This window comes from Pseudopipra pipra, chromosome 27 (assembly GCF_036250125.1).
Source record: "Pseudopipra pipra isolate bDixPip1 chromosome 27, bDixPip1.hap1, whole genome shotgun sequence".
NCBI lineage: Eukaryota > Metazoa > Chordata > Aves > Passeriformes > Pipridae > Pseudopipra > Pseudopipra pipra.
In genome coordinates this window covers 192,404-206,078 of record NC_087575.1, presented here as the reverse complement: position 1 = coordinate 206,078, position 13,675 = coordinate 192,404, and the positions used below count along the sequence as shown (strand labels likewise).

Genomic DNA, 13,675 nt, shown 5'->3' with positions numbered 1-13,675 from the left:
AACAGCAGCAGGGTGTGTTCACGCGTGTCTCTCGCAAGTAATCAATGCAAGAAATGCAAACTGCTTTGCAACAAGAACGTCTTTTTATTAAAAAAAAATACTCTGTAGGTATTGGAAGCTTTCAAAAGTGAAAGATTTTCTCTGAAGTTAAAGCTGTTCCAAACTGCATTGTTTCAGAGACTGTTTCAGTGTGAGTTATTCTATTGAACTGTACAGTCACTGAACTCTTGTTTAATACTAAGGCACTACCAAATAAAAACATTTGACTCACAAGTTACTATTGCTTGCAGCAGAACCCCTGTGAAAGTACCTAACTACTCCCAGAAGGACAATGCATGTCCCAGCACCCCACCTGGGAATTCTGGAATGTCTGAGCTCATTCCCAGAACTGCCTGGAGCAGGATACACCTCAGGCACTGCTCCCATCCACACACAGAAGGTGAACAAGTGGAAGCCCTTAGAAACAGGCCTGCAGTTCACATCCTCCTGACTCCAAGCATGTGTGAGGCAGGTTCCAGCTCCGTGCCACCAAGTTTACTTATTATACATTTACTTATGTATTATACAATTATACAGTTACTTATTATACAATGGAGCCCAGATTCATTTTCTGACACAGGCACAGAATTGTACATGTAAATACTCTTAACCCAGGAATATATCCAGCCTCTGCATCCTGAATTTCAGGAAACCATTCCTTATACCTTGTGAGAGATCTCACTGTTGAATATTTTGCAACAACAAGCTTGTACTTGGGTTTAAAGCAAGCTTACGTGAGAAGCAGGCTTAACTTTCATCTAATGCAATGAAGCAACAAAGCGTTCCCTACAGGCTATTTTTCAGAAGAGATGTTTTATTCTTCATTGTCTTGCTTAGTTTTTTGCAGAAGACAAGCTTGAGACAGGTATCTTTTTTAGGGAGTGGAGTAACTGCTTGGTTCTTGTTGCATTTTCAAAGCAATCACCAAAGCACCAGAACTCACATGAAGTGGGAGTGGTGTTGAAGGTGGCTGAGTGACCGAAGCAGCTTGCAGGGATCCCCCCCCTGCCAGGGCAGTCCTTTAATACTGGCGATGATCTGCTCATGCATGTCTCTAAAATGGTCCACAGCAACACAAAGGTGGCAAACAGAGATACACAGCAATGAGGAGGGGGGGAAAACAGGAGTTAAAACCCCAAGAGATCCCATCATCAAGTATGCTCCAAACTGTGGCAGGTCGATCTCAGGCTACTTCTTCCTAAGCGTGAATGATTCTGATGTCAAGTCAGCACTTTCTACTCCATCAGTGCCCTAAAATTTAATTGCCAGGGTCTCATTCTAAACTTACTCTCTAATCCTACCTTTTAATGCAAATTCTTGAGCCATCAATTCAGAAAATGGAGAGAAATTTAGCAAAATGTACTTAACGGGCAGGGAACCCTTTTGTTTAGCCAAGTAGTATCCTTTTCAGATAGATATAAGCTTCTTAATAATCAACAATAAATATTTTTAACATATATTTGATTACTAAAATGAGGCTACTTAAACACACATCAGAAAAGTAAGTTACAAACAAGTTGTTAGGAAGATACTTGAAGAAATTTTGGTTTTCATTTCCATTTCAAAGTTATTCACGTTTAGCTTTTCAAAGTAAGCCTGGGGTGGTCTCTAATTCGTGGTAGATTCCATTCCTTAAGCATGCACTGTGCTTGTGAAGTGTTGTGTCCTGGCACAGAACTTACCTTCTTTACTCTCCAAAGAGGCACAAATTAAAAATAACAGAAGTGTAAGAATCACTTCTGACTGTTAGATGCTCTCACCATTCTGAGCAGCAGCACTATTACAGACACCTGTTGCTTCCCTTGGTACCTCTGAATATTTTGGAATATCAAGATTTGTTTTAAGATGTCCCAAGGAAACAGATCTGTTATTCTATGACTAATCCTTTCACCCAAATTGGATCTTTAGTTCTTAATTGCCCCAAGTGACAGAGGCTGTCCAGGATGAAGTAATTAGGAAGCAGCATGAAGTCACTGCTTTATGTGCTCCATAGCTTCACTGTTACCCAGAGGATTCTCAGAAGGTCAGTATGGCCTGGAAATGTGCCTCCCTGGCCTGGAAGTTCAGGCCTATTGCTACTTACTTCTTGTTTTCATGGAAAGGAATGAAGTCTTGGAAAGCATTTATAGTGTAATCCTCAGAACAATCAAATGAGAAATCAAGCACTGAGTAGCTGCAAAAGGAACATATATAAAGCCTAAATACTCCATAGAAAGGCAAATCTGCCTATAGAGAACACTGGAGGCAGTTCTGTAGCACATGCCTCCCTCCTAATGATGTCACAAGGCTGCAAAAACATGAGTGCTCCTATGAATCCTTCAGTGACACAGACTGGCTGCAGACGAACACAATGCTAAAAGCAACACACACCAAGCACAGAGAACTCAAAACCCCAGTGGTAAATGGGTCTGAGGCTGTCCCCAACATGTGGTAGCACTGGGTCTTACATAAAATGAGCTGGAGTGTTGTTTTCATAGTATTATAAAGGCCAAAGAAAACAAGAGAGAAGAAATGAAACTTGCTCTCCTTGTGGAAAGATCTAGTTGATAATTTGATATATGAAAATGCAACTCAGCAATTCAGCTCTTTTCCTTGGACAGGTTAAGGATGTTTTCTCACCGATAAACTTTTTCTACTGGAGTATTGGATCTCTGGAGTTCAGCAAGGGGAACTCTGGGTCCTTGACGTACCACTCCTGTCAGGAAATAACCAACAAGTTGCATTTTGACAAAGATATGACCATAACAGACAGAAAAAAACACCCCATCAACTGTAACAAGAAAAATATCTATCCAAGGGCCTGGAGTTTTTATTTAGGATTTTATCGAGCTACAGCACTTTGCTTCTCAAACTCCCTACTTCTAGAAAGTAAATTGAAGCTTCTTAAAATTAATAGTTATGAACTATTAATTTTAACTATCAATACTCATTTGAAACTGCAGAGAGGTCTAAGAAGATCAAACTAGTGATGAGAATGCATACTAGAACTAGAACTATCTTCCCCAGCTTCACAGAACATCACAGAATATTCTTAGTTGGAAGGGACTCACAAGGATCAGAGTCCAACTCTTAAGTGAATGGCCCATGTGGGGATCAAACCCACAACCTTGGTGTTATCAGCACTATGCTCTGACCAACTAGGACTTCAAATTTGGCACAGCCTGACATGGTGCACTGATTGGAGCTGGAAGGCTGAATAATTTCAGGTAAAACAGTGACAACCTCCTTGATGCGTGACTGTTAAACCATTTTCACCAGTCGCTTTGCCCTTAGTGCCAAAGATTGCGACCAGTTGATGCGGTTTTACCACAAACCTGCTGGTTCTGCCAGCGAGCACTAACCAACTGTAGAGGATTCAGTGTTACCAGAGCAGTTTTCCCTGCCATACCTGCAGTTTTCTGAGCCCTCTGACGTCCCCCCTCTGCAAACACAGCCATGGCCCTGATGGCCGCGCGCAGCACGGCCCAGCGGAACACGGCCACAGGGTCCATCCCAATGAGCTCCCGCACAAACGCACTGTCGCTGCCCCGCAGCAGAGCCACGATATCCGGCCTCATGTAATCCATGTTCTTCTCCCTGAAATCCTGAAAAATAGCCACATTGAACTACAAGCTGTGCTTTGACCTAAGGTATCACTATTCAGAATAACTCATTATTCCAAATAATTCTCACTATAGTGTTACCCTCCAGTCTACACTACCACCACCCAAAGTACAACTGAGTACCCCTTAATCCAGCTCATTCCCAGCAAATTTTCTACACCCTTACAAAAAACTCCCTCAGAAAGGCAAGGATTATTTTATGGCCATCAGATCCATCACCTACTTTGATCTGGTATTTCACTTTTCCAGCAAAGTGGCGGATGATAAAAGCGGGCTCCATCACCGGGGTTCCAACAAAGAACTTGTTCTCCTCATGCTGTTGTTTGAATTTCGCCAGTAGAGTTTGGTTGGTGGCATGTGGAAAACTGGGAATACAAAACAAAAGAGGCCAGCTACTTCTCAAATATGGGTGTGTTAATTATGGTGACAGAGTGAACACCTATTGATCCTTGTGAAAAGTATTAATTGTCCAAGATCTCTACACCTGCTCTGAATTTTAGAGGTGGGCTTAATTTCTGGACCCAAACCAAACAGCTCCACACACAGCAGAATATTCTGTATGTCAATGTTTCCTCCCATTTCACCAGCCAAGTTTAGTTAGGACATTAACTATTTGCCACATTTGCTACTTAATGTTCCAAGGAATTACATACATGCATTTTATTTTAATAATTAGTAATTCCACGGTAAACCACAAACATGGAAGTTTCTAAATTTGCTTAAGCCAAAGTTCAGTTCTAGCATTAATTTATATCACCACCATATTGGAGTCATTAGAAGCAAACTGCAGTGTAAATCAGGGTCATAAAGGACCCTTTGCTTCCCACAATATTCCTCTCCTTTTTCAAGTGCTGTATTCATGTTCCCATTCAGTCCTTCCCTCCTCCCTGCCACACATGTTTTTCCAGAAGATGTTTGTTGCTTACTTGCTTTCTTCATCCAGAAGATAGAACAGGCCAGTGGGCTTCTTGCTGATTAAGTGAATGCAGGCCACATTATCAGTATAGTCAATATTGTGCCAAGTGATCCCTTCACTCTTATATTCCTCCTGTGTAGCTCAAGAAAATTCCCTCATCAGTACAGTGCCCTGACCTTTGATGTCCTGTGCTCTAAGTGCTTAAAACACATCCTCAAACAGCTACAGCAAGTGGAGTTTGTTAGTTCAGGCAGCAGACAGAAATAAGGAAAATTTATAAATTAGAACAGAACAGCAGGCAGACTGACTCAGATTAAAGGTCCACTTAGGCACATCACTCAACAGTGCATGTTTGGGGTAGAATTATTTAAAAACAAAAGTAGAGAAAAGAATGTTCTGCTGTGCTCTGCCTTCCCAGCAATCACAGCCTCTGACTCTGGACTTAGACATTACATCTACAGCATTCCAGTAAAGCCCTGTGTAGACACATCAGAGGAGTTTAAGTCTATTTTTCTCTTCCACAATTCTTGTATTATAGGAAATGACAAATACTTATTATCAAGTTCCAGAATTTTCAAATTACACTGTCAGAAGTTTCAAAACAGGCAGTTAAGCTCTACACAAACAGCACCAGAACTTCCCCAAGGAAGCAATGGATATTGCCTAGGTTCAGAAAATTTGGAGCTCTCTGACAAGAGAACATGAAGCTCTTCTGCTGAAATGACAATGCATCAAATGCTCAACAGGACAAGCTTCCTGCTAAGTTACAAATAAAATATCAGATTTTCTTAATGCTGTAAATACCCACAAACTAATGATAAGATACTAAAGTAAAAGAAGGTATCATACAGAAAATCAAATAAGTTTTATATTAAACAAAGGACAAAGAGCACCTCTCAGTGCTCTAGATGATGATGATAAATGCATTATTTTTAAGTAGGTAGAATTCAGCCTGCCCAACAGACTGCTCAGTGTGTGCTGCCTTACACAACTAAAGTGCCATTTTCCACAGACAAAAAAGCCTTTCTTTAAAAAGATATAGAGATCCCCCTGAGGGCCCTCAGGCTGCAAGAGATACAGGAAATGGGTCATTCAAGGATTAATCTTATTTGGAAAAACAGCATTAGAAAAAGAAAGAAGACAATGCAACTATTTACTCTGGTCAGCCTGGATAGCCAGTTCTGTCATAAGTTACAAAACACGGACCTCAACATTATGTTTACACACAAAATTTGGATGTTTAGTAATTTTCCTTTCCTTAAAATGCTTGTTTAAATTTATCTACGTGTTGTTGACAAACTGCCACATACTACAGAATGACTTCTTCCTTTTAGCAGAGTGACTTGAGAACCACATTTTCACACAAAGCAGAAAAAAATCCAAGTTTCTAGAGCAAAGGCCCCCAGAGCTCAGTCTAGAAACAGGATCTGTTCACTCCTGCAGCACTCAAAGTGCTCTGTAAGATAATACCATCTGCAAACAAGTAAATCAACACATGCCAGTAACATCAGGATCTCAGAACTACTGCCAGTATCAACATACAGTTGTATCCCCTAAATGCACTTGGGTGGGAAAAGCAACAAAGACTTATTAAATACTTAAGAACTGATAAAAATAAGAGAAACTGTTTCCTACTCATTAAAACAAAGCAAACCCACCTCACCTACAGACTTTTAATATCAAACTTTACAGTTTCACTTGGGATCACCTGAATGTTGTCTTAGTTTTTGCAGTTAAACAGGAACTTAGTGCCAGCCCTCTGAAGAAAGATCTCACTTCCATGAGTACACACAGAGCACTAAATAGATGAGCAAAGCCACTACTTTCAAACAATAACAAGCAATAATGAAACAAGAAGTTAAAAAAGTAAAACTTCCAGAAATATTCAAACAATTATGCCAAAGGATTTTGCAGAATAGAGGTTAAGTTTGCATAATACAGGAGCTCTTGATAAAAACAGTCTTATTTCTTGTTTCTTACCTGTTCCAATTTGAAAATGTGCTGATTGAAATAATACTGAAGCTGCTCATTTGCATAATTTATGCAGAACTGTTCAAAACTGTTGGTTTCAAAATCTTCAAATCCAAAGATATCAAGTACACCAATCGACAGACACTAAAAGAAGACATGGAAATCTAGTTAATAGTCTGTTATACAGTGCCTTAACCCCCAAGAGATAAACAGTACAGAAAGCATTGCAGTCTAAGCTGATAGATTTTGAATACTTGAATATTTAATTTGAATATTTAAGAGTTTTGTCTATTTTAAAAACAGAGATGATTAAATATTACCAAGAAATTTACCATGGGCTTCTTGATCAAAATTTATCCCAGATACCTGAACACATCATTGATCTAAGGACACAACTGCCTGGAAAGACTTGTTTTGGGAGAAACTTACTGTAACAGATTCCTCCATGTCCTTCTTATTAAGAAGTGCATGATTGATTCTTAGAACAATCCAATCAAACAGAGCACTGTACAGAGACTTTGCCATGGAATCACGAGCTGTTATTGCCTGCAGATCAAACAATGTTCAGAACTTCATTTAAAGAAAAGCATTTCTGTTTCAAACCAGTGTCACTCACAGATTGGAATCCCAGCAGAGACAAATAAAATCACGATTTTTTTTTAATGTCAACTTCTAACTTTCCTAACACCTTCACAATGTCGAAGTGTACTATATTAGCTTTTTTAACCCAAAAAAGTAAGTTTCAGTTATTTAAAATCATTCTACTAATGTTCTTTTACTCACCTCATTGAGACTATAAGGCAAAATAAGCTTATCATTAGCAGTCACAGTTTTTCTTTTTGTTAGCACTTCTACCAGGATTTCTCGTTTAACCTTCAAAACAAGAGAACAAGAGTTACTGTCACCCTCCAGCTCCTCAATGAGTAATTTGACAGCAACAGTGGACATAGAACTTCCTCAGAGAAACCCAAGCTCTTTGACAACATCCACATTTATCATCCATTTACAACTTCTTTAAATTATTCTCAGCTTGGATTCATTCAGATGTTTCCCCGTGGTGGCAAAGAACACACCTACACTGAATCTACTCCTGATCAGCTCTATTATTGGTGAGTAAACAAATTCTGTTTCCATGCTACATGTCTAACCTAAATGATTTCCCCAATTTCATGTTTCCCCTCCCACAAGACAAATGTAGCGGAAGTACTAAAAAGAAGATCAAGATACAGCAACTGGGATATTATGAGAAATAAAATAGTCTGGTTTTATTATAAGTAGAATTAAGTAGAAAGCGAGGGTGTTGGGATTTTTTTTTTTTCTTTTCCTATCTTTCATTTGACTACAGGAATTTAGGCGCCCCGCAAAGATTGTAAGGTGGAAGAGCCCCATCAGGGCTTGACACCAAGGGAATGTCGAGGCCAAGGTAGGATACAATATATATAAAAATGAAAAATTTACTCCGGCCACATGGTAGGTCTTTGTATGCAAAACACCCCTCTGTACTGTACAGGGGGATACGTCATCAACCAATCAGGTGGGAGGGCGACACCCCTCCCCAGTTTGAAAAACTACCTTTTAAGGTAAAATACCTGTTACCTGTTGAATATTCAACATCTTAGGTGGCCAAGAGTACAAAGGGGCGCGGGTTTTTGAATTCGGGGTGCTTTGTCCAGGCATGTAGCTTGGGACTGCACCCAGCGCTGCAATAAAGTATTCTTTCTTGTAAGTTTCCCTGTCCTGCACATGTTTTTGCTATTTTATAAATTGGAAGAAGAGATTTTTCTCACAGATATCCAAGTGAAATGCTGATGCAGAGCATGACAAACAGGTGTATCAAACATTAGGGATTAAGAGAAATACTTTACTTTTAACAGCTGGGAAAGAATGTCCAACACTTCAGGAGGTCCCACGTCCAACCCTTCATCCCGACCCGTGGCTTTCTTCTTGTATGTGACATTACCCAAGTAGAGAATAGCTGAAAGTATTGAAAAAATCCTAAGGAAGAAAAATTAAATTTCATAAGAATTTTTCTGATGAGATCATTATAACATGTTAACAGAGCCAATTCTACTTCAAGAATTTGTCTGTAAGCCCTGAAACACTCAGGTCTCCTTGCTTCCTACTGAACTGCTTGTGATGCCAATGCACATAGAGCTTATTGCAACTCATGAACATCAACTATTAGTAACAAAAGTTTAAAGAATTTTACTTACTGTTTCTTTGTTGCTGAAAGGAAGCCAACCATCTCCATGGCTTGTTTCAACCTCTCAAATTCATGCCGGAGATCTTCCCCATCTTCAATTTTCAAGTTATGCTGTGAAGAGAGACTCACAACTAAAGGCAGAGAACGAAGCCCAAACATCACAAGAAAACAAGCATAATCTGTCCTGCTTCCTTTCATCTTTAACATAAAAGGCAGACAAACCTTACCAATGCACTGGTAAACCCCTGTCACAGGTTACCTGGTTGAGGTAGAAATAATCTTCAGGTTGCTTGAGGTGAAATTCTTTACGTTCTTCCTCACTGACTCCAAGTAGCAAATAATAGAAGACATGGTAGTTCCTACAAAGTCAATACATTTCTCTCATGAAAATATGATTTTTATTTTATGTACTTCAGATGCTCTTCGAGTCTTCCATTGATTGGAATTCTTTTGGAAAACTGTTTTAATCTCTTACCTTTCATCTTTCTCTTGAGAAACCAGACGAGATTTTTCAAGCAGGTATTTTTCAACAACAGCCCTAAGGAGCCACCAGAAAATGCAAAAACATGAGGGCAAAAAGAAAAGACTTCAGAAAACATCAGGCAACAACTGCCAAGAGAGTTCAAATAAGTTCAAATAATGAGATCTGCACTAAAATATACAAGAGAATAACTTAGTCACTACCTTAAACCTAAACCAGGAATTTCAGCAGGCCTATATTATGATTGGAACACAGAGAAATATCTAAGGACATCTATCTGCAGTGTTTGGGTTTAGTGGAGATAACTGGAAACAGGCAGACAAAGCAAAGAAAGTGCTGATGAAAATTGTAAACAGAAACAAGATATACAGAACAGTAACAACATGTTATCCCGGGAGATTAACAGTTATCTGACAAGGAATGTAAAGGCTACAAAACCCCCAAAATATTCCAGGTAACTGTGTGACTCTCAGTTCAACAGGACAGTGTGTATGCCAGCCTAGAATGGAAGCCAGACAGAAATCCCCTCCCGGTGTGATATAGTAACCTCCTGAATGAGATTTAAAGTCCTTGACGTGAGATACAATGACTGAGGACAAAGTTTGAGCAGCTTTTTCTCATGCTAAAGACAAAACAAGTGTATTCAAATTGTATCAATCTCCTGAGCTAGTGTGACTTCGTCTGAAAAGCTGCCAAACTTGTTCAGAGTAACACTCAAAGCAAATGTGCTACAGAGTTCCCAGTCACTTATGTGATTGCAAACATGAAAATGAGCCAAAGGAAGGAAATATTGGAGCACAAAGATCAGTGATGGCTCCTGCCACTCCATAGTGCAGCAAAACTAGCAAATACAGGCACAGGATATTTCACGTTTGACACACAATTTCAATTAATTAAAGTAATAATCTTATCACTTTTTTAATCTCTCTTAATTGGTGTTTAAACTGTTCTTTAAAATGGCTTCCTTAAATATATTTCACTTCTCTCCAACTCCTCTTAAAAACTCAGATCTTCTGTTTTTCCATGCAAAATGGAGTGTTACGAAAAAGCCCTCATTTAGCAGGAAGGTAAAGATGCAGCAGCAAATCCTTAACCTGATCCAGTTGTACAGCAAAGTAAGGATATTATGCATGACCTGACAATTCCATAAAGCTCAGTTAGAGACTCTCAAACATTTGATATCCAGCAAGGCTTCCCCAGTTCCTGCAGAGATCACCCCACAACCACCCCGTGCTGTACTTACCCCCTGACAATACCATTCTCTAAATAGTTGACTTGAATGAACTTCCCAAAACGACTGGAGTTGTTGTTATGTGCTGTTTTTGCATTTCCAAATGCCTGTAATAAAGCAAAATGAGTTAATTTTGAATTAAACTTAATGTGTCAACTGCCAGCTTTCCAAGCTCTTCTGTGCATTGTCCAGACCCCCATTAGCTTCCAGTATAAACTTGGAATACTATGGAAATGGCAGCACATAGATACCAAAAAGGCAGCTCAGGAAGCCCCCATGTTCCTCACAAATCTATATATGTTTATTATTTGCCCCATGCAATAATATTTTGAGGGACTGAGGGAAGGGAATAACACATTCAGATATTTTCAAGAGCACAAGACAGGTAATCACAGCTAGAGAGTACAAATCAGCCTCAATCCCTAACAATTAGGACCTTAGAGAGGATATTCAGCTGGAAGGAGGCAGCACGACTACCATGAAACTGCTTCTCCCATACAAGGGACACAAGCTACATCCTATTCCCCATTTTTTCTTTAAGTGAGACAGAACGTTAAGATCTCATTTATAAAGTTAGCCCAAGTTGTGTATTCAAGAAACAGGAGAAAGACAAACAAAACCACTTCGGTTTACAGAACCACTCACTCATTGGGCAGCTACTCTGCTACACAACATCAAAAAATGTAGTCTCATATTGAGGTCCTAGGAAAGGGGGAAAAAATACGTATGGCACAAACCCTAATTGTGCATCTCTAATATTTCTGTCGGATCACGAGTCCTCTGATATCACAAAATATCCTCAACATGAGCCATGCTTAAAAGTAAGTTATTACATCTAAAAATCCAGTAGAATTAGTTATCGGGAATGTCCTTAACTTTATCAACTCTTAACTGTGTGTTCCAAGCTTAAGGGGAACTTGTCACCCTGTACCATGAGCAGGCAATGCAGCACCTAGAGCAGAAACCCTGTGTAAGATGTAATTGTTTGCAAAAATACCCTGCTCAGGGTAGACTATTCCCAGCAATTCCTGCCGCAGATATTTCCTCTTAAAGCTCCAAGTAATTAAAGCTGCCATTAGGAAATCCTCCTCCCTAATATAGAACATTCAGGGAATGACTGCACAGAAATGCCACCTTCTTCCTCCACACACATACATCCGGAGTAGGAGTGATAAGGACTGTAGACAACACAGAACTGAGCTGTTTATACACAAAACTGCCCAATTATGTTGTATTTCCCTACATACATATCATGTTATTTGTATATTGAAAGCCTTCCCTTCTCTTTTGGTTTTGGGGCTTTTTTTCCAAAGCACCTTAAGGGTTGCAGCCATACTGCAGTGGGACTCCAGGATCACTAATTCCCAAACAGATTCTCCCAGCTTTCTACCTTTCTATCTCTTGCAAGATTTCTGCCACAAGCTGTCTCATGTTCAGAGAGCCTGAGAAACTTCCTATAAACTGGGAGAATGTCCATAATTCTTAAGGCAACTGTTATTTTTGACCTAAAGGACTAAGCTAAAGGAGCTCTTCCTGTGCAGGTGGACTGTGCTATAACCGCAGAAGGGCTCCTGGAGGAAGAGGATTTGTGTCCAGCAGTGGCTGAAGAGACAGGATTTGTATGCAGAAGTGCTTACCTATGGCTGGAGGGAGAGGATTTGTATCCAGCACCTCCCAGATAGCTGAGCTCAGCCTCTGGATTTTCCAAGACCACACTAGATATCTCACAATGCCAACAGCACCCCCACTCAGATTTTTCAAAGCAAGCATTGCCCAGCCATCAGTATTTTTTTGTAGCTTCCATCCAAAGTATCACCCAGATTTCTCTTTTCAAAGCCCATCTTGCATGCACATGCATATTAATATGTGCATAAAAGCCAGGTCAACTCCTCAGCAGGGACCAAACCAGAAGTGAAAGTCCTGTGACATGAACACAGCTCTGTAAATCAAACCCCTCTTCCTCTCCAGGACAGTGGCTCAGCTCTGGCTCTCTGACAAACATCGTCCAACTTCCCATTCTGTGCCTTGGGAAATCTGTTGGAGTGAGCTTTGCCAGACTGTAGAATAATGGACTTGCAAATTGATCTCACAGAAACCTCTTTTTTTAAAGTTTTCTAACCTAAGCCACCAGTTAACCATCAGTTCACTGGTTATATCCAAGAAACCAAACCACAGTACAGCTACATTTGCCACATTATTTTGTAAGAACTAATTTTTGGCATTATAGAGTTAAGAAACCCCATAACTTGGGCTTCCTGACAAACTTTTCTTAGTGATTACTCATGTAAGCAATGAATACAGTTTAAAACTAAAGGCTCTTATGATCTCATGTGTCTGGTATTTGGTCAAAGCACACAGCAAATTCTTAAAAGCTGATCTAATATTAACAGTTTTTAGGAAAGTTTTCATGAATGCTTTCCTCAGAAGAGCCTTTAACATCTACAACGTTTTACGTTCCAAGTCAGTTAACATTTTGGGTAGAGAATATTTTTTTTGTTACATTTAACTTTTAACTCTAATCACTAATCACTGTTACCATGTCCTTCCATATACCTTGGTGAGTACAAAATAAATTCAGAAGATGTGAGGGGACAAGAGAATCTCAGGTAACGAGAAATAAATACTTTATACAAGCAAATTCATACACTGTTTTCCCTTGTGAGTCAATGGAGACAGATAAACCCAAAAAATTAAAACAAAATTATTCCAATGCACAACACCAGCAACATAAAAAGAGGGTGAGTCAAAAATAGTAGAGCAAGGGCAGTGGGAATCAGAGCTGGGACAGCCTATTCCAGGAGGCAGAAAGTCATCCAACCCATCTTCTTAGCCTGGAATGCAAGAGGCATAAAGTGGATCTGACGCTCTAAACTCCTACAGCAGTGACAGATTTAAAAGTATTCAGAAAAACATCAAATTCTCCCTTTATTTGTTGTCAAAAAAACCACCCCAAACCAAGCCACACACATGCTCCCCCCTAACACAGGAACACAACTAAAAATCTCATTGTATTAATTCCTAAGAGTTGCCAAAATCTGAAAAAGCTATTGGAGTTTCCATGTAAATCACAGACAGAGGCCACCACTGCACAGCCCCATCTTCCAACGTGCCAAATGACATGGAAGACTCAAATTCCACACCCTGGAAGGGGAAATTACTTCTTTGGAGTTGAGCTTGGTTTAACAGTGGTCTTTACAACCATGCTGTGAAGTACGCACTCACCCAGTGTTCA

The 13,675-nt window shown here is 39.7% G+C and overlaps 1 protein-coding gene across 11 annotated transcripts in view; it reads right to left on the bottom strand.

Moving 5' to 3' along the window:
* Positions 1–13,675, bottom strand: part of MYO9B (myosin IXB) — a 43,924-nt gene that overhangs the window by 17,002 nt on the left and 13,247 nt on the right. For 7 of the 11 annotated variants that reach the window (XR_010425331.1, XR_010425332.1, XM_064637038.1 and 4 more), the window contains 14 exons: positions 10,456–10,550; positions 9,207–9,269; positions 8,991–9,090; positions 8,742–8,842; positions 8,394–8,523; positions 7,312–7,401; positions 6,958–7,074; positions 6,538–6,672; positions 4,568–4,689; positions 3,865–4,006; positions 3,428–3,623; positions 2,659–2,734; positions 2,123–2,212; positions 983–1,093 (listed from right to left, as the gene is read on the bottom strand). Coding sequence is in view for 9 of the 11 variants with exons in the window: in XM_064637038.1 (XP_064493108.1) it covers positions 983–1,093; positions 2,123–2,212; positions 2,659–2,734; positions 3,428–3,623; positions 3,865–4,006; positions 4,568–4,689; positions 6,538–6,672; positions 6,958–7,074; positions 7,312–7,401; positions 8,394–8,523; positions 8,742–8,842; positions 8,991–9,090; positions 9,207–9,269; positions 10,456–10,550 (1,568 nt within the window). In the remaining 2 variants the exon portion in view is untranslated. The remainder of the gene's footprint in view (positions 1–982; positions 1,094–2,122; positions 2,213–2,658; positions 2,735–3,427; positions 3,624–3,864; positions 4,007–4,567; positions 4,690–6,537; positions 6,673–6,957; positions 7,075–7,311; positions 7,402–8,393; positions 8,524–8,741; positions 8,843–8,990; positions 9,091–9,206; positions 9,270–10,455; positions 10,551–13,675) is intronic. The other 4 variants (XM_064637041.1, XM_064637036.1, XM_064637040.1 and 1 more) reach the window with 2 other exon arrangements.